The sequence below is a fragment of the Cyrtonyx montezumae genome, unplaced genomic scaffold (assembly GCF_038088225.1).
Source record: "Cyrtonyx montezumae isolate F1298 unplaced genomic scaffold, pur_monq_1.0 scaffold_3, whole genome shotgun sequence".
In the NCBI taxonomy this organism is placed as follows: domain Eukaryota; kingdom Metazoa; phylum Chordata; class Aves; order Galliformes; family Odontophoridae; genus Cyrtonyx; species Cyrtonyx montezumae.
The window spans coordinates 87,529,990-87,551,024 of record NW_027072034.1 but is presented as its reverse complement, the minus strand read 5'-3'; the positions used below and the strand labels follow the sequence as shown (position 1 = coordinate 87,551,024).

General features: G+C 37.8%; 1 protein-coding gene across 6 annotated transcripts in view; it reads left to right on the top strand.

Annotated features, from left to right (window-relative positions):
- Positions 1-15,119, top strand: part of RIMKLB (ribosomal modification protein rimK like family member B) — a 50,294-nt gene extending 35,175 nt beyond the window's left edge. For 3 of the 6 annotated variants that reach the window (XM_065742287.1, XM_065742289.1, XM_065742288.1), the window contains exon 6: positions 558-1,471. In XM_065742287.1, coding sequence (XP_065598359.1) covers positions 558-1,021 — 464 coding nt within the window. In that variant the 3' untranslated portion in view covers positions 1,022-1,471. Of the gene's footprint in view, positions 1-557; positions 1,472-4,906; positions 4,984-5,358; positions 5,540-6,326; positions 6,495-13,871; positions 13,942-14,220 lie in introns of those variants that run through there. The other 3 variants (XM_065742290.1, XM_065742291.1, XM_065742292.1) reach the window with 3 other exon arrangements.
- The last annotated feature ends 5,916 nt before the right edge of the window (positions 15,120-21,035 follow it).

The window sequence follows — 21,035 nt, the reverse complement described above, 5'->3', positions numbered from 1 at the left end:
GCAAACCGAGAGAGAGAGAAGCAAACAAAAATATCCTAACCCTCTTCCCCCACAATTCTATCTGACAATTATATCTATATTCTCATCAAGAACATTTGGTTTAATTTTGCTGGGCGATTTATTGTGATAACTTATAAATACATATAGCAAGCTTCTACCTTAAAGGAGGAAACAAGGGTATGCATAGAAAGAAGAAGAAACAAAGGTGATTTGTTTGGTCATCTTTTTTTTAATTCCATGAAGATAGCAGAAATATATGAAGATGTCTTTCTTCACTATTTTTATTACTATTTTTAAATAAGTCATAGTCTTGACCTGCTTTTGGCAGAATCTGTTAAGTCCTGCTAGATTTCAAGTTATAAGCAGCTGATGTAGCAAAAAGGTTGCTTTTTCAGTTGTTATTAGCCCTGTGCTTGCAGGCTTGCTTTGAAGCTTCAACTGAAGTGCACCAGCCAGGCACTTGTGACCAGATTAGACACAGCTCTTTTTTTTCCACTCTTTCACTTTTTTTCACTTTTTCAAATGTTTTTCCACTTCTTTTTTTCATTTTTTTCCAGGTGGTGTAGGGATGATGTGCTCACTGAGTGAACAAGGCAAGCAACTGGCAATCCAAGTGTCCAACATTCTGGGGATGGATGTGTGTGGCATTGACTTACTGATGAAGGACGACGGTTCATTCTACGTCTGCGAGGCCAATGCAAATGTAGGTTTCATTGCCTTTGACAAGGCTTGTAATCTAGATGTAGCTGGTATCATAGCGGACTATGCCGCTTCTCTCCTAACCCCCGGTCGCTTGACGCGGCGCATGTCCTTACTCTCTGTGGTGTCCACGGCAAGCGAGACTAGCGAGCCAGAGCTGGGCCCTCCAGCTAGTGCCGTTGTCGACAATATGAGTGCTAGCTCCAGCTCTGTCGACAGCGACCCTGAGACCACGGAGAGAGAGTTGCTCACCAAGCTCCCGGGGGCTCTATTCAACATGAACCAGCTATTAGCCAATGAGATCAAACTTCTTGTGGAGTGATGCCACATGTAAATAAATGACCAACAGAACTCTCTTGTAAAATTTTCTTTGAAACCAACTTGCAGTGCTGTTTATCAGAGAAACTAAGAGAAATGAAGAAAGGAGAATTAATCAAGAGAGCAAGATTAAAAGGCATGTGTTCTGTGACTGCTGCCTCTATTTTTTTGCAGAACATAATATTGTGATAATTCTTCAGCACTGTTATAATGAAGATGTTTAATTTACACTCTAAATGGGAGTTTTATTTGGATGCTGTTTTGGTTCTGCAACATATTGCAGTGCATGGGTGTTCACAGGAAAACACTGAAATACGATTAACTGGAAAATTTTCAGAAAGCTCTGGCAGCTCTCTAGAAACTTTTGTGAATTAATGTAGCAGTTAACTCTATTCTCTCTGAGGCTTGATCCTGTAAATTTCTGACTGCTTTTAATTCAAAGTGAGAGTTGAGGGTGTTAAATCCCAGGTATTTATAACTCCTGTACACCTACTGTTCCCACTCTCACAGTAAATTCAGCATACTTTCGAAACCATCTCTTTCAGACCTTTGCAGGATGTGGCCCTTCAAATGAGACAGAGAGGAGTGTCAGTTGCCCTAATGTGAGCTTTCTGTACAAGTTTCTAATTGGTGTCATCTTGATATTAACTGGCAGATTTGTGTATGTTTTTCTTTACAAGGCTTTTGGAAGAGGATTTCTAGTACCTCAGATTTTTTCACTTCAAATCCTGAGTTTGGGAGGTATGCAGGGGAATTGGTCATATTATATTTGTGGTAGAAGTGGCACATTTTAACTATTTTTTGCATGATTGGAGGAGTTAAACAGCACTGTAATGTTTGGTATACAAAATAATGTTTAATCCAGTGTGAAAAGAAATTACACTAGTTTAAAAAAAATGTGCATTGACTTGTATTTGTTAGTGTTTTAGTCGTTCTGAGAGAAATCTGCAATGTTAATGTTCCTTTTTTTTATTTAATACATGCTAGTCCAACACTCCCTTCTTTATACCTGCATCTTTAACAGTGGCCAAAGTGAAAACACTGCAGACTATTTGTTAAGAAAACACTTGAGTTAAAGTCTGTGCTATGTTTTTTTTTGTTGTTGTTTGTTTGCTTTTTTTTTTTTTTTTTTTTTTGAGCGGGAGGGCTATTTTTTGCTTTTTATGGGGGAGAAATGTGATAAAGTGTGGAGAAGTGAAAAGTTGGTGAAAAGTGATTAGAAGTCTAGAGGTACATTAGAATAAAGTTGCAGTTCATACAATACTTAGAAGGCTTACTTTTTCCCACTGAGAATATTTAAAAGCTGATGTTGTCAGAAATCCAAAGTGTATAACTGAGAAGAAGTTCATAATTCTTTGGCAAACATGCAGCAAATTATATAAAAAATAAAAATAAATTTAAAAAATAAAAAAGGAGAAAAGAAAAAGGAAGAGAGCTCAGCCAGAATAATAATAAAAAAGTATAAGATAGGTCCATAAACTATTAACAAACTGATTCTGTGCTGTTATGTGTTTGTGGTGTGAATGCACACACTTGTGTGTGTTTGTGAATGTGCATTTGCTTTGCTTCATTACTTTTTGGGTTTTGGCTGTTTAGATCCTATTTTTTTCTTAGGCTGCCTGATTTTTTCTTACTTGTTCTGGCTGTGCATTTTCTCATTAGCCTTGAGCTGTTTTGGGTAACACATAACCAGAACAGAGATATTGAGTGAATTTTTCAGTCCCTATCTTCCCTTCATTCTTTTCCTCCACCTTCTCCTCCTTCTGTTCTCATTCCATTCCCAGTTTTCAGGGATCATAAAGCCCTGGAACTATATATATATTTATATATATATAAAGATAAGCCTCTTTTTTAAAAAACACAAAGTAAAACGTTTACAATTGAATAACAATCTTCTGAAAATAGGGTTTGTTTGGAGGGGGGTTGTGTGTGTGCAATGCTGCTGTTTTCTGGATACTTTAATGGAGCATGTCCCATGTACCCTCTGAGGCTCTGCACTGTCCACATTTGCGGTCCCTCTTCACCTCTCTGCTGCTCTGCTGTTTTATCTTCACTTGGACCTTAAACACAACTCATGGACACTATGCAGAGAGTCTTCAAGAGGCAATAAACAGAACAGTATTAACCTGCTTTCATGGAGGTTTGATCATGCTTCTTTGTACAGTTCTTTCTTTTTAATTTTATAAGAAATGTAATAAAATGGCTTTTTTTTTTTGGTAGAATTAAATACTATTATTAAAATTGAGTGTAAGGTTGACTGTTGGTGTTAAGCAGGAGAAGCAGACTAGCTGGTCCAGCAACAGAAGGGCCTTCAGCAGTCCAGATATTTTCAAGTCTTTTCTTCCTAAGCTGTCAAGTGCACAGGTGTTATCTGAAGAATGTAAAGATCTTTAACTTCTGTGAAGAGTTGCAGAGACACAGAACACAAGAGAAAGCTGATTTTCCCTTTTCAGCTGTGGCACACATCAAGTACATGTGGAATAAAAGCAGGGAGTCAGCATATGGTAGCTGGTACAGTAGTACCTCTGTACTTCTGTCACAATAGTATTTTTAAGGCAAAAGAACAGTTAACTGAATGCTCTAGGCTGTTTTTTAAAGCTCCATTCTGTTTTGTGGAGAAATGCTGTGGTACACAATAATTTCACATTTCTCTCACCCTTTCAGAATATCCAGATAACATTTTGCAGTAATAAAACAGATGTAGTAAATAACCATGAGATTTTTTTGACAAACAATGGGTTGAGAGACTTACAGTTTGGTTCCTTTGTGATAGGATACTCCTCTGTGGTTGGTGCTTCCAAGAAGTTTTGGAGATAAGCCTTTGCATAGTGGTCAGGGAAAGAGGCAATATTTGTAATGTCATATACATTTGTTTATTCATATGTTTCGTATTGCATAAGAAAACCCTACTTGAGAATTCGTTGGTACAAATGGACACACTTGTCTGATGTATTTACTCGCCATTTATCCATTGCTTCTGAAATAGTGAAATGTACAGAATGATATGGGGTGCAGAGGGAGGTTCTTGCTTTTACTTAAGCAAAAAAAAAAAATCCAGGTGTGGCCTGTTGTAACCAGTCAGTGTTTCCCATTGAAGGTAAACTTTACAGACATCAGCTTTATATACTGTATTTTATTCATTTCCATATGCTGAAAAACACATGCTAAACTTCCATACAGTTGCACTAACACTACCTGCATATTTGAGTTTGGAAGTTTATGATGAAAACGTAAATGATATAGAGCTAGATTATATTAGTGTTAATGCATCTTACGGTCCCAGAAATTTTTCTGTATTTCTTAATGTTTGAAAAAGCCAGTTAGAATCTCTCTCACAACAGTAAGTTTCTTAAACGACATATGATTATATTTTTCTTTTTTTTTGTAACAGTGGAGACTTTCTTCTGTTCAATTTAACATGTTTCTAATTGATGTCTTGCTATGTCAATGTATGAATTGTATCTTAAGCTTTGTATTTAATGCTTTAGTGTGTTTTATAAAAATTTTTAATTCAATGTCACGCCACATCATCCATAATGCAATAATAGAAAGTCAATGCTTGATGAGTATGTGGACTGTTAAAGCTTTTTGTTCTGAGCTAGTGGTCACTATTTGTGCATTTTTTTCCCACTTTGTGAGCTATCTTTCAAATGAGATACTTACTCAGGAAGTATCCTCTGGAGCACCAGTGTACTTCAGATGCAAAGGATACTTCTTAAGATGTTCAAAATTGAACACATGACACCACTGACATTTGCTAAATCTTTTCTCCCTTTTATTGTGGATACCTGTCAGTTAAATATATAAGCAACCCTAAGGCCTTAGAAAGACTTTGTGAAAACAATTTGCTTGTACAATATCTTTCTCACGGCTCGCTCTTTTTGAGAAGGTTTATGGGCTTTATGGCTGGTGCAAGACAAACGACCCACTTCTGTTCTCTCTGTGGAATTGTAGGTGCTCAGACAGGTAACCTCTGTTGCTACTGTCTTTCTTAATTTTTTCACTGTTCTAGGAGTTGTTTTATACTGAACTGCAGGATTTATAAACCTGCAATATTATAAACTGCAGTATTTATAAACCAAATTTTGTTTGTTTCGAGGGTAACTTTTGGAGCATTCTTATGGTGGATCTTGCTCTCATATTTCTGTTTTTAGTTGAGAATATTTTATTTTATTTATTCATTTAAATTGATGGCAGAAATTTGATGCATGAATTTTGGGTGGGTTTTGTTGTTGCTATATTCTGTGTGACTTATTTTTCCTTTATTTAAAAAAAAATGTTTTTAAACAAATGTTTTCTAACACTGTGCACTTTCTTACTGTTCTCTGCAAAACTTTTCAGGAACCAAAAAAGTCAAACAATCCAGAGAAAATCTTTCCTTCTCCCCTTTCCGATGGCAAGAATGAGAAGTTATGAAAAGTCCTTGAGAATGTCTCTTCCTAAACTTTTCCTCTCAGTAATGCGAGTGGGTAAATTGGTAAACACAGCAGTTTGGTGACATCTAAAACCGACCTGTTGTCAGGTAAATTGACTCTTTTTCTGGTCTTATTGTAACCTTCATAAGTTTGGTAACTTGTCTGCCTTCGCCTCTTCCTATTTTCCCTATTAGTCCATTCTGGTCAAACTTCTGGAATGATTTATTTAACAGTGGAATTTAGATAAAATTCTACTTCTTTATTTCCCCTTGTTCTGCATGTTGACCTTTAAGAAATCTGTCTTTGTCTTTTGCTTTATTCAGATGAGACAAAAATGAGGACAGGTTATAAGTCCTCTCATATAGATACCATAATACTTTAATTCCACCTCCTGTTAATCACTTCTAGGTAGTTTACTTTCAAGTGTATTATTTTAGCTTAGATCTTTGAAAGACAGAATACTTCCCAGTTGCAAAGTGAACATAAAACGTAAGTGCATCAATTTGGAGGTAAGAGGTATGAAAATCTAGTCCTAAGGTTAAATTAAATATATTAAAATTCAGTAGATCAGGATCTAGTGAAGAAGACAGATCGGAGAGCCAATTCTTTCTGTTTGTGAAGGGTGAGAAATGCATTTTATGTTGTCTTCACTGGTAGATAAAAGAACTTTATCCTTCTCTGTTAACTGCCATCCTTAACCTCAAACCACTTTAAACGCAATGAGAATTTCAAGGTTTTTTACTTTGTGTGAATAGGGGACTCTGTACTTAAAGTGATAAATATCACAGTTGGAATACCTGACTTCATACACCCTCCCAAGTTTCCTGTTGTGGAATTTTATTTCCCATGACGTGTAGAGACTTAGAGCTCATTTCAGATGTTTTTTCAGCATAGGTCACTCTCAAAGTAACACCTCCTGTTTATTTCCAAAGAAACCACAACAGATATAAAGACCACAATAACACTATCTCATATAGCAAATTCTCAGCTTCAAAACGCTATTTTTCAACGTAGCCCCCACTGGTAGCTACGCATTTTTGCCAGCTTCGAACAAGAGCCTGCATGCCACACTCATAAAAATATTCACTAGTGGAGGTGACCCACTGTTTCACAGCTGCTATGATGGCATCATCGTTAGTAAAGTGCTGCTGATGCAGGCCATCTTTCATCAGCCCAAACTGACGGAAGTCGAAGGCACCAAATCCAGACTGTGTGGTGGGTATGGACAGTCCAGCCAGGATTGACAGTGTGCTCTGCAATCTTCAAACTGGTATGGGCACTGAAACTCTCCTGTTGTTTTCTTCTCCGGCCTGACTCAGGAGCTTGGAGCCTTCAGCTTAGTCGGTATCGTGATGCAGAGGTCACAGTTGACAGTCTGTCCAGGTTCCAGGAAATCCAGAAAGATCACTCACCACTTTCCCACCACTAAAGACAGTGCACATCATTCTACTCACTAAGGGCTGCATTTTGAACTTCTTTGTTCCATGAGGAATTCACTTGTCACCACTCCACAGACTGCAGTTTTGATTCCAGCTCATAGTGGTGGCAGCACATCTCATCACCGGTTATGGTGTGATCTTAGAAAACAGTCACCTTTAGCCTCATATTGGTTCAACAGGTCCCGACAAACTTGCATATGGTGTTTTTTCTGTTTCCGTGTGAGCATCTGTGGGATCCACCTGGCACAAACTTTGCGGTATTTCAATGTTCCCACCACTGTTTCCCATGCATAGAAACTGATATTCAGCTCTGTACAGAGTTCTCTGGTCATAATATTTTGATTCACATGGATGAGCAGATCAAGATGCTCTTCGTTTTCTGGTGTGACAGCTGTGTGTGACTGTCCAGAATGTGGCTTTTCTTTTGTGTTGCAATTGCTACTGCTGAAAAGCACTACCCACTGCCTCACTATGCTAACATCTCCTGTTTGATCTCCACAAGTGTGCAGCAAGCATTGATGAATGTCAGTGGCTGTGATTTTTTCTGCATGGAAGAATTCATTTCTACATCTTCATATGCACTTCAACATCAGACACCATTTTGTCAGCCTGCCCCTCTGCTGCCACCTGTCACATAATGACAGAATACAGTGGAACATTGACATGAAGGTTCAGCCTCTACTGCCATACCACCAACATCCACCTCTGGTTTTGTGAGCCAGAATAATAAAATAGGAGACATTATTTTTGGAGCATCCTTCATATGTACATTAATTGCTCTTATCATTATTGTCATTATAGGTTTTCCTGGAACAGAGCAAATCTGTCAACACTGCCATAAATTACAGCTTTGGTTTACTGTGGAAGGGAATCATTCTGGTGCCAAATTTTGCTCTCAGTTATGCTGAAAAAAACATGGGATTGCTCTGTGTACATCATTGGAGTAGTATTCAATTTCCCTGGTATAACTGAGTATACATTTTATGTCTTTAATTTTACTTTTTAGATAATTTTGCAGACCTGTAGTCATATTTCCATTGTCTTTGCTTTTCAGCTACACCTGCTTGCATCTCAGCACTGGCAGGCTTTTTCCTTTATTTGTGTATGTTTTTGTGCATTAGCTGCTATAGGATACAGATGTAATACTTTCAGGCATGTGCTTGGGTCTTTTGAGGGGAGAGTTTTGTGGGTTGTAGTAATTTCTAAAAACAATATATTTTCCTCAAGTTTGTTCAGCAAAATTCTCATTAGCTTGTGGTTTCATAATTCTGATCTTATTTCCTGTGCATTACTTAAAGATTTTCTTGGAAGAAATACAGTACTAGTTCTTTGTAGTGTTTAAAAATTAACTTCTTGGGGGAGATTGATCAAAATGTGGTGCATTAGGCAGAAATTAATTTTACTGTTGCTTAAAAGATGATTTTACAGATAATGCTCCTTCCTGCTTATGGAATGGCTTTCAAAGCCTTCTACTGATGTTGGTTATTCCCATTGCTTTGCCTGAAGTGTGAAGAATTCTAGAATATGATGAAAACCATGACAAAGGACAATGACTGTGAATGCCAAACAAGAAATTCTTCTATATGCCCTTCTGCTGCAACAGAATCATAAAAGTGGTAGATGGCAGCAGGTGCAGCAGAAGAAACTCCTGTGACTCCTGAGTTTTAGGAGAAATGGATTGCAAAATATTAACTGGAGTTTAGGGGGGTGGAGCAGAGTAAGAATCCATGAGCTGTCCCTTTGAATGCTGAGTCTAATTTACTGAATTAAAATTATTAAAAGACTAGCTTTTAAAAAGTAGAAACTGTTTGATTTGGTGTTTGGTTATCTGATATTCTTTTGGTCTTTGATTCCACATTCTAGTTTCCCCATTGTTTCTGTAAGGTACAGTACTTTCTTTGACAAATTAAACTTCCCTAAAATTACCACATCTTAAGTTCTGGAAAGTAAGTCTGTAAGGAATTAATCTAGTTCAGCACTCTGCCTCACAGATCAGTCCACCTTATGTATAACGTTTTTGACATTTTTGTTTTAACCTATCCTGTAAACCAAAGAATTAGTGAGGAAAATGCTGCAGGGTTTATCTGTGAGTTTTTATTTTACAAGGGGAAGAAGTATCCTTACTGACAGTCAGTGGTTAACCTTATGGGCTGACAGCCAATCTCCTTTTTAGATACTCTTTTTTGCCCATCTGCTATGGAATGCTACCTTTTAGGTTCTTTTTTTATGTACTTGATATTCTTTCAGATCTCATCTTGAGATGTTCTTCAGTAGTTTATTGCAGTACTACTTGGTGGTAGCTAACATATGTGTATATATATCATTTCACATCAAATGTTTTTTCCTCTGCATCTAGAGCCTGATTTCATCTGAGCATGAAGGTCTTATATCCCAGTATTGCCCATATTTGTACTTCCTGTGCAAGAACCATAGCTTACAAAGTTATATGATAAGCAACCAGCTTCATATTCTAATGACACTTGAAGAAATCAAGATTTTCATGTGGTACGTAATGGTCAGTTGAGATTTAAGGACAACTGCAGGGATTCACTCGTAACAAATGAATAGGCTTGGCTTGAAGTCTTAATGGTATCCTCGAACCATTCTAATTTTGTGCACTAGGACACAGTGGAGCACATTTATTCTAACGGAACTAGATGCATTTTTCAAAATTCTTATATGTTTCCTATGCATAATAAGTCTCTTTGAACGTTTCCCCTCCGTTTCTGAATCCTTGCCTCTTTTTGGTAATTTTAACTAGTCTTTTCAGTAATTCCAAACTGGTAAGTAAAGAAGATAAATTTGTTTTTAGGGTGAGTATACCAGCCATTAGCCAGTTATAACATAAATAAGTTCTTTTTACTAATAGAGATGCTGAAATCTTTACATAATATTTAAGAAAAAAATATTTCTACCTAATAACAAAATACTTTTATCTAAGGAATTTATAAGACATTGATTACAGGTACAAAGTAACAAGTGAAAAATTAACTCAGGTACCCAAATGTTATCAGTCCCAAGCTTGGAATTATTATGAAAAACCTCTAACCAGGAAAAGCCAAACAGCAGATCCATTATGCTTTTCAGTGAATCTTTTAGTTATTAGTTATTGTTTAGTAATTTTTACAGAGTACCATGCAGATTATATGATACATGCCTTAGAAACTCCATGGTAGTATGCTTCATGGAGATTCTATATATCTCACAATTAAAAAAGAAAGACTAACAGTTGAGTTGTGTATGAAAGTGGAAGAATGCTGAAAATGCAAAACATAGTGTTTCTGACATCATGGCTAACAGCTATTAGTTTTAACGACTTCTTAGGTTATCAAGACCAGTAGTAGCTCTCACTTTCTTGATTGCACATCTCTACCAATAAAATACTTTGAGTATATACTCCAATATATGTACATTCATTTATAAATTATATACATGTACTACTGTACTATTATGTATATTATTAAACATACACAAAAATAAAAAAGATACGAGGAAAATATTATTTTAAAAGTCATTTTATTTATTAAAAATATTTTCTTGTTGCACCCAAGTGGGGAGTGGGGAATATACTCTGAATTCTGGAGGCCACTGATGAAGTCATCATCAAATAATTATTGTTACATAAGCCATTAGTATGTTTCATTGAAACAAGACCTCTGTTTTAACTAAATCTCTTACCAGAGGTGGTTTTGTACTTTCAGAAGAGTATTTCTAGTTTACTTACAGTTAAGTATTCGAGATTCTGTTTCCTATAGTTATCTGGGATAGTCATATTAAAACTAGGAAGTTTAAATATGAAAACTCATTTGGCTGCAAGTTCTTGATGTCCAGGACACCACATAGGTTCTAGAACACATATCTTTTAGGACTGTTGAATGCTGGTGGCTTTTCCTTGTAACTTCTTATTTCTCATACAGTCTTTAAAAAAAGTTAATATGTGGACCTCAGGCTGGAAATTTCAGAACTGAGTTAATCCAGATTGGAAGCAGATCAAAGGCACAAAGTGAAAAATATTTTGGATAGAGATTGGAAAGAGTCTGGTTAAATACAACACTGGACAAGATCTATGTGGCTGATGAAACCCTAAGACAAAGTTTTTAAATCCAGGCAGACAGCGGAAGTGTGAAAGGGATAAAGCTGCTTCTGGTGGCAGAGGAAAAATTGTCTGAAACATGTCAGTGTGCTGGCCTGTCAGCAGAGATGGAGATGAGGCTGTAAAACTGCTTTTGCTGATCTTGAGCATTCCCAGCTTTTTGTTGTAAGGAGGAATCTCGCCAGACTTTTCTATACATCATATACCATACACATGCTAGCTTTTGGGAGCTGGATATCAAGAACTGAATGTTGATACAGAGCTGTTTATATAGAAACTAGCTGTAGCACTGGCCTGCTGGAATGGATGATCATGTGGAGTAAAGTCTAGGCCTGAATCATAGAATGGATATGGATACCTCCAGGGATAGAGCATCTACCACCTCTCTGAGCAGCTGGTTCCAGCACCTCACCACTCTCTGTAAAGAACTTCCCCCTGACATCCAGTCTAAACCTTCCCTCCTCGAACTTAAAACCATTCCTCCTTGTCCTATCACTATCTGCTTGAGTAAAAAGCTGATTCCTTTCCTGTTTATAAATACTGGAAAGCTGCAATGAGGTCTCCTCACAGCCTTTTCTTCTCGAGACTGAGCAAGCCCAGATCTCTCAGCCAATCTTCATATGGGAATTCTGAACCTGTAAGTTTTTGCTTCATAGCATTTCTTGAAAGTATGGGGTAGAGGCACAGAAATGTTATGTAAGCCTTTTTAACGAACAGTGAGATTGTTTTAGGTGAGTAGTTAGTCAGCTGTTCAGGAAATATTTTTGGGGGGATGTAAGACATGCAGGAATATAAGAGTAATTTCCCAAATAGTCCACAGTTTTACATGTGATTGTTAATACATTATGGTATTTTTACATAAAGCAGAGCAAGGCACCACATTCTCATCAATTCTCATGAGGTGTAGATTTGAAGAGGAGGTGTGAACAGTATTTTCCATTCTTACTAATAGACTTCCATGGGCAAGGAAGGCTTGGTATATATGTGAAGAGAGGAAAGGACAAGTTCCTCACGCTGCAGGAGATGTGGGTTATGGCTTAGTTTTACAAAAAAATTATAATTATTTAAATATTACTAGAATATACAGCCTGGATAGTAGCATGTCAGTGTAATAAACTCTGTCTAAGTTGTGGGGGAGAAGTAGTTCATGGTATGCAAATTTCTACTTGTTCGCTTTGCTATTTGGAGGCAATAGCTAGGTGCAGTTACATGTAGTACACTGTCTTGGCAATAGATTTGGATTTTGGTTTGGAAAGAAATGTGCTTGGAGAGTTCCATAGGTCTTTCTTCTGCCCATTCCTATGAGAAGCAGAATTGTTATGGGATAGCAGTCAAAATGCTTAGGAACTACAAGACTATATTCAAAGTCACATCTCAGTTGGACACTTGCTGATGTTGCAGGGAAGAGGGCATTTTGGTATATCTTTTAATAAGAGAAAGTGAAGAAGCATCTGAGAGACTTTGAAAATGCTGCATGCAAAGCAACTGCTTTTGTTGCTTTCCGAAATCTTTGATGATGTTCTGTACACGTAACTTACTGAAAGGTGTACTGACTGCTAAAATAGTTCTTAGGGATGAGGTCATTTGAACAGGGGAAAAAACTTGGAATACTTTTTAATCTCCTTTGTTAATTGGTGAGAAGCTCAGCATCAGCCAACCATGTGTACTTGCTGCTGAGAAAGATACTGCAGCTTGCAGTATCTTTGGCTGCATCAAAAACAGCGTGACTAGCAGAGCAAGGGAGGTGATAATCTGCCTGTGCACTGCTTTCATGAGTCCCTGCACGGAGTACTGTACTCAGCTGTAGGGCTTTTTAAGGTAAGAAGGACATGGACCTGTCAGAATGGGTCCAGAGAAGGGCAGTGAGGATGGTCAAAGAGCTGTGGTTTAAGGTATGGCATGCCCAAATTAAGGATTGACTTTTTGTTTTAGGCAGATTACAATACAATTATGTTTTAACATAGGGTTGGGACAGGAATTGAGTTTTATTAGAGGTCATTGGAATTTTGGGGGATTAAGTATTGTAATCAGAAAAAAAAAAGTGATACTGGTAATTTATATTACCTTAATAGTTTTTGGCGACTTTATGTTATTTGCAGAATTAACGAAGATAATATCTTATGTACAAAATGGCACTTTATAATCGTTGCTAACTCTTCTGCTTGTGACACGTTGTTGCTATGCCTATTTCTTCTATATGGTGGAAGCAATGATACTACTAAGCTTCCTTGATAGTTTATCAGTATCATTAAATACTTATATCTTGGAGAGAAAGGAGCTGGACAGGTGAATACAGCACACAATATTTCATGGATGAAACAGGAAGGTGCCATGAAACAAGGAAAGAAGACTGAGCAGAAGCTATATACAGGTTCTGTATGGTGCACACATCCATTCAACTGTTGTATCAGTGCAGTGGGACTCCAGGAGTCAAGATGACTCAGTTATACCAAGATGATGAATGGGAATGTTGTATTGACTGTGCAGCCATAAATATTTAATGAATATTTCATATCTGGTGTTTCCGAGAAGTACTGTCTACTGATACTATTCTCTGGATTCTATCTTCTCAATAGCATTGTGTATTAAGCAAAAAAGAAATTATTTTATGAGTTTCAGGAGGAAACTTTGAGTGCTTGTGTTTATATTTTCCTGTTAATCTAACAATCAGAAGGCCAACAGAAACAACATAAATGTTTGTTGCTTTCTCCACCCATCCTAACAGCAACATAGGGGAGGAGTAGTGCAACTGTAGTATATATGAGTTTTTGTGCATGATTGAGTGTATGTGTTTAATAAATGACAAATACGAAAATGTTATCTCATGAGATAGTAGACAGAAAAAGCTGCAGTTTTACTTTGCTAAACTTTTGCACATTTTTTCCTCCACATGAAATATTTCCACAGGAGTGTACTGCTTGTGAAAGATACTGGATCAACAGTTATGGAGACTGAACTCCTCTACCTACAGGAAAGGTAACAGTATCTAGATTTCACCTTTAGAACACTGTATCTTGCTCCTTGATATGGAAAGGCCTTTTCCAAGGTCAGAAGAGGTGTTTGGTACCCATGGCTTAGTCCTTGGTGTGTCTGTAATGCAACTATCAAGGAAGCTAGATAGATGTTAGTTGCAGACATCTTTTTTTTATGATGCCTGCTTCAATTTCTGATACTCTGTTTTGGGGGAAAATGACTAACTTTTCAATGATTTGTTTCTCTAGGATTTTTTGTTTGATTGGTTGTTTTTCACCAGCAGGAGATGTATTCTCCCTCTTTTGTGAACGTTTATTTCTTGATAATGTCCCCTTCATAGTGAAGGAAAGAAAGGATGAACCAGCAGCAGTGTAGAATGGGATGATGTCCAGACTTGGATTAGCAGACATGATGAGCACCATCTCACTAACATAAAGATCTGAATAAAAGTTGTGTGTTCTAATTCATGAGAGTTTGCAGTTCTTGGTGTCTTCTCTAACAGCCTTTCTTTGAGTGCTGGTTAACTTCACAAGTCTGTTGATCTTTTAGCTTTTATATAACTGAGCCAGAAATGTAAAACCTGTTGGATATTTTCCATCACATTATCATTCTATTCCTTCAGAGATTTCATTCCTAAGAATTCTGAAGTTGTTTCTATTAGTAATTTTCCCAAATGCCTTGGAAACTCTGGATCAAGCCTTTGATTTTATCAGTCATGTTGCTGAGAGTACAAGTCTTTTGAGAGTTTTAAAAGGAAAACCATTCTATCCTGATAACATTGGTAACTGCTAGAGATAAACAGTTCTGCTCTTCTATTAATGTATTAATGATTCTTTGTTAAGATAATGAATGTCTGGATTTGAGCTGTTTGGCAGTTATGGACATGAGCATGTAAATTTGTTTATAAACTTTCTGAACAGAGCTAATCTTTATAACTATGGTCTTGCATGTATCCCTTTAGGTTTGTTGCTAGTGAAAGAATTAGACATCTAATGATACTAGTTCTATAATGTGATTACTTGAAACATGTATTAAAAAAATAAAAAATCAATAGGTCCTTGGCTCTTGCACTCATTTAAGCTGCCTCTTCAGTGAGAGGAATTTGCCTCCTTACAGTCCATCTCTTCATGTACCTTGCTTAAAAGCTCTCATTAAAGAGCAGTGGTCAAGAATGTGCTTATAACATGCTAAATTTTACTACTTTTTGTCTTTCCTTTGTTCCTTTGAATTATCAGTTGGATATGAATACTAGATTATCAATAGCTAGTTTGTGGATATTCATAATAAAACATTTGTATGTTACTTTTTGAGTTTTAAATACTACAGTGGAAACAATGTGATGTCTTAGTATTGACGTGCTGTGATTGTTAGGAATAGCTGTTACAAACAGTACCCTTTGCACTTTTCTTGAATTTCCTTTTACTTGGAATTGAGTTTTGTGCTGGCAGAAATTGAGCATTCGCAAAACTGTTATTCTTGGTGTAATGAGGTTTTGGAGTGGAGTATGTTTGTGTCAGGATCATACAGTGAGAAAGGTTGTAACTTTGTTTGCTATGTGAGCCCTTGAAAACCTCTGTAACTTGGGCCTGCATTCCCAGCTGTGCAAGATCTAAGCAGATAACTGTACTTTTATCACAATCTTCTTTATTTTTCTGGGTCATTTTCCTTATTTTTTGTTTTGTCACCTTGATTACTTCTCCAGCCCAGTCCTTCCCTCTCTGAACAACTTGGTTTATCACTGTACTATCTCTAGGTTATCTCAAGCTCTAGGTATCAGATTAGAAATACTCATCAGATCATCTTCCCTTCCACTTTCTCATCCCATACTGTCATCGCTTCACCATTTTTCCAGACATACATACTGCTTTGGAGGGCTTCCTCTGTTGAGATGGTAATGATATTGTGAGAGGGAAGAGCATGCAATACAGTGGCAAAGCTGTCTCAAAAATCTCAAAGGTGGAATCCATGGGAGATAGGCTGCCATTCTCTACTTTCTCCACACCTCCTTGGTTTTAGCTGTTGGTGTACATGTACGTACATGTTGGTGTACAGTGTGGAGTGTGAAATACCCATTTGATTCCTTCCCAGTCCTGTACTTCCTTACATGACAAATGGAAGCCATTATCACTTTGGATGACATCAGGGGTAGATACATTTTTAAACTAGGATGATAATCCTCTAATTGTATTTTGCCCATTTGCTTTCTGATTCTTGGTTGCTACAAGAAAGCTAGAAGCTACTTCCACTTCTGTAAGGTCATATTGATAAACTACTGAGGATTTGAGTGGTCCAGTCTAGTCCATTAGTCATGTCGACCATAAGATCTTCCCTTATAATATGTAGAGGTGCTGCCTTAGCAGGATGATCTGCTTGCGGTTTCAGTCCGCACTTGGGTCATTCACAAGTTTTCCTGTTTATAGGCTTGTCTCTACTCTGTGCAGCAAAGTGCTCCATTGCCTGTGTGACCTAAGTTCTGATGTAACCATTATACCAACTGATACCACTCAGGATCTAAGATAATTTTCCTAATTTCAGTTAACTCATCCACCATTAGATTCTGTTTTGTGGCTCAGTGATTATCCTTTGCATGGGCTTTTCCCTATCTGATCCTAAAAGGCGTTTTCCTGGCCATGTCCAGTAATAGTTGCCAGTCCTTTTTCCTCCAGGCTGGGGATCTGTTTACTCCCCAGTTCAGGGCTTTCCATTGACAGAGACACTATGTGACACCAGCTCACATTGTATAAGATTCTACATATATGATTTTTGCTCCATTTTGTGCTGCTAGAACAGCTGCTCTTATTTTTCCTACTTGTGTGCTGCCTTCATGTTTTTCTATTACTCTATTACTTCTATTACAGTGGTAATATCACAGAATTGTAGGGTTTGGAAGGGACCTTTAGAAATCATCTAGTCCAACCCCCCTGCCAAAGCAGCTCCCTAGAGCAGGTTGCACAGGCAGGTGTTCAGGTGGGTCTTGAATACCTCCAGAGAAGGAGACTCCACAACCTCTCAGGGCAACCTGTTCCAGTGTTCTGTCACTTTTACTGAGAAGAAGTTCACACACACATTTGTGTGGAACTTACTATGCTTCAGTTTGTGACCTTCCCCTTGTCCTACCACCACACACTGCTGAGAAGAATCAAGCTACATCCCTTTGCCTCCTGCTCCGTAGATATTTTTATACGTGGATCAGATCCGCTCACAGGCCATCTTGCTGACTAAAATAAATTATATTAAAATGGCCATGTAAATTACAACATGAAATGAACCACAGCAACGTTCATATTTGTTTCAGTACGTTTGGTTTTACAAGGTGGTATCATTCAAGTAAAACTCCGTTCCCTTGGAAAGCATTATGGACACTACAGTATCATGGAACTGTTGGACTTTGTCCAGTTTTATATACTTATATGTTTTATATATGTTACATATTTTTAAATATATATTCAATGCAGTAACTTTATATTGCCGTTTGCCACTTTCCCTTTTGGCTGAGGCATCTGAAAACCAAATATTTTGGTCTGTTGTACCCTCAGAAAGGTGCATTTGGAATTGATGAAGGCTTAAAAGAGAGTTGTAATACTAAATATATGTGTTTACATGCATCTGAAGTTTGGAAACTTTAGTGTGTCTTTTCAACTAATTTCCAGATGGTGTGTTTTTGTGCAATTCCTTCTTTGGGATCAGTCCCCTTCAGAATTGCTTCCAGTCTGATCCGTACAGGCTGTTCCTGGTACATTTTCTCCACTTGCATAACTGCTTGGACCAAAGATAGAAGTCTCTTTTCCCATTCAGAATATTGTTGTTCTATTTCTTTAAATGTGGTTGAACTAAACAGTAAAGGCCAGTTTGGAACAGGTTACAGTAAGCAGCATGTTCAGCAAAACCCCATTCAGCTATACAGAGGTTGAAGGGATATATTAGCCTAATGACTGATACGTTTGTAACTCTTCAGTTAGAGTTTTAATTGCTTCTCTGTATGCTGATTTCCACTCCCATGTCTTGCCCTTCCATAGGAATGAGTATAATAGATGGGAAGTTATACAAAATCCAGATACATGTTTCTTCTAATATCCCAGAGATCCTATTAACTGTTGTAATTTCTTCCTTGATTGAGGAATTTGCAGCTCATTGATTTCCCATAGAGTATGGAAAAATTCATGGGAGAATCACTGTACTGCCTACTGTCCACCAAATGCTTAAAAATTTCTCTTCCTTATTTGGTCCCTTACATTTTCTAGGTAGAATCTCAATTCCTACTTTGTCTAGTGTTTGCCATACTGCTGCTGCCACTTCTTCCACATTCTCAGGGGAAGTCCCTCAGATTAGAATATCATCTGTGAATCATCCTGAGGAAGTGAGATTGCCTATAAAAGTTCAGGGAATCCAGCTTGAGCAATTGTGGGAGAATGTTTATACCTCTGTATGAATGTTAAAGTATTGTATTCCCTCACAAGTGAAAGCAAACTTCTTCCTGCAAGGGAACCATGAAGAACATATCCTTTACATTTAAAGCTGCCTATGTTTCTGTGTGGCTGCTTGCAAAGTAGCTGTTAAGTTGGCAATGTTTTGGAAGGCAACAGCTATCTATATTAGCATTCAGGCACTGATAATTGGTTGTTAATCGTCACTTCCTGTCTGCTTTCTGGACTGGCCAGACAGGAAGTTGTATGGGGAGTGAGTTCTGGAGTTGGTCTTTTCTCCCAGTCTGCTGTAACTTCAGAAATTGTAGAGTAATGCAGTAGGTTAGTAATCTTAGATTCAGGGAGTGCAGAGGCTGTGGGAACTATACATGCTACAGCACCCCTTTTTCTGTGGGGTTCAAGATTGTTATTTGAGCCAAAAGAATGTATATACGCTGCCATTTGGCAACCATTAGGTTCACCTACTGAGGACATCAAATCCTAAACAATTTTAATGACAGTCTTTAATTGCAGCGTGAGTACATGATGCACATTTCTCACTTGTGGTTCGACAAACAGCACTCATTCCATTCGCACTGGTAAACTTAACCCTTTGTCATCCAGATTTCACTTCTTGGCATCTTGCTATGTTAGTATTGGAATTTGGGCTCCCATATCTATTAGAAATTTCACCAGCTGTCTTTGAGGACCAACTGGAATCTTAATATATGGCCCATCATAGTTTTTCCATTGATATATCTCCACTTGAGACACATCACTTGCACTCATAAAGCCAGCCATTACTCTTTTTTTTGTTTGTTTCGTGCCCTTCAATTTTTCTCTAATGAAGGGATTATCTCCCTTTCTGTGAACTGGTGCTGAAAGAGCTGACATGCATTCCTTTCTTTCACTACTATCTAATTTCTGGAATGCTTCAGTCAGACCCAAGATAATACTAGTTGACTGACCATGCATTTCAACTCTGGGAATGCCTAGAACTAACGGCCTTTTCCATTAATTGGTTCTCCATCCTTGTGATGAGCAATAAGCAGACATACAGTAGGAGGGGAGAAACTTAGCAACTTACAAGGTCTCAGTTCATTATAAGCAAACACCATATAAAGATAGCCTTAGGTTGCTGATATTCACACCGCTCATTAGTGAAGGCCTTGAAGACTAGGGAAGGAACTGACTAGTAAAAGTTTACTGGTAAGAGAAGGTCTGGAATATAAGCATCAGTCTGGTGGGACTGTGCCTTCACACAGCTTGAGTTCATGGAGAATTCACGAGCAAGGTGGATTTCTTCATCCCTGAGACCCCAGCCCACAACCACCAGGAGGCATTGCACAAGCACAAACTTGGAGACCCCCTTCTAGAACTCATTGTAATACAATGACTATTCACCTACTAAAGCTGAAATGGAAAGTTTTAGAGCTATCACTTAGGAATTCCTTTGTTAAACTAATATATTGGTTACTAATCCCTATTGCTAAACAAACCAACCTATATCAAGTCCACTGGGGCCTATCCCTGTAGAGTTTCTCAAAGTATTGGGGTACATATCCCCCTTCATTTTGTTCATCCATGCCTTATAATCTGGGTTCAGTATCCTTAAAGTCTATCACTCTTAGTTCTGCCCAGCAAACAAGATTTACACACAGGTGCAAGACTAGCATCTCCTGTGTTGATGGTTTTGGGCAGGTTTGGCCCATTTCCGTGACTAATGGGGTGGAGGAACCCACTAACCCATGCCCCGGGAGTGGGGAAGTGAAAAAGTTAGAAAGATGGACCTAAACAGCAGCAATGAGGTATGGGAGAAAACTAATTTACTAAATATGATAGCAGAATAGAAGATAACACAAAATAATACAATGTAATTGGAGCATCAACTCTTTAATTCCCATTGCACTACGTGATGTTATGATGTGGAAAACTGATAACAAATCATAAAACCATGACATCCTGGCATATACTTGCAAGGTAAGTTTGTTTAACCAGATCCTCATGACTGAAACGCTTCTCAGCTTTGTGTTGTTGGGGATATGAGGAGAGACCCCATATCCTTCTTTTGTTCTTCCTGAATTTTATTTCATCCTTGTTTTTCCTTCACCTTATATTTCTAATTTACCTCTCTTGACATGCTGCTATTAAACCGGTATCTAACATTTTAGAGATTATTTGTTTCCCTTTTCCATTCTTTGTGCAGGCCCTGGATACTACAGATCTATATGCTTTTTAACGGCATCACAATTATTCCAATTGTCATGAGCACATTCATATGAGAAATTGGGAGTCAGGATCACTCCAGACTATTGTGTCTGTGATGTGACTAGCCATCCTACTGACTATGCCAATTTGCCATGAATGGAGAATGAAGAATGGAGAATCACTTATAAGAGGAAGGCAGTGTTGGAAAAATTTCTGCTCCAATAGGCTTGCTTAGTTATCTTTATCCCCCCCCCCCAAAAAAAAAAAGACATAGGAGATTTTAGCTTTTTTTACTTCAACAAAAGGGAGAGTCTGAAGGGACATTTGCTGTGTTGGGTCTTTCAAAGTGTTGCCAGACACAGCACCTCTTTTATCCCTATACCTAGATGTTATAGTGAACCCTCCCCCTTTCCCTATTGTTTAAGGTACTCGTGTTCACATTCTTCTCAGTTCACCTATGTGGTCATCCCCCCAGTAGGTACCCTTA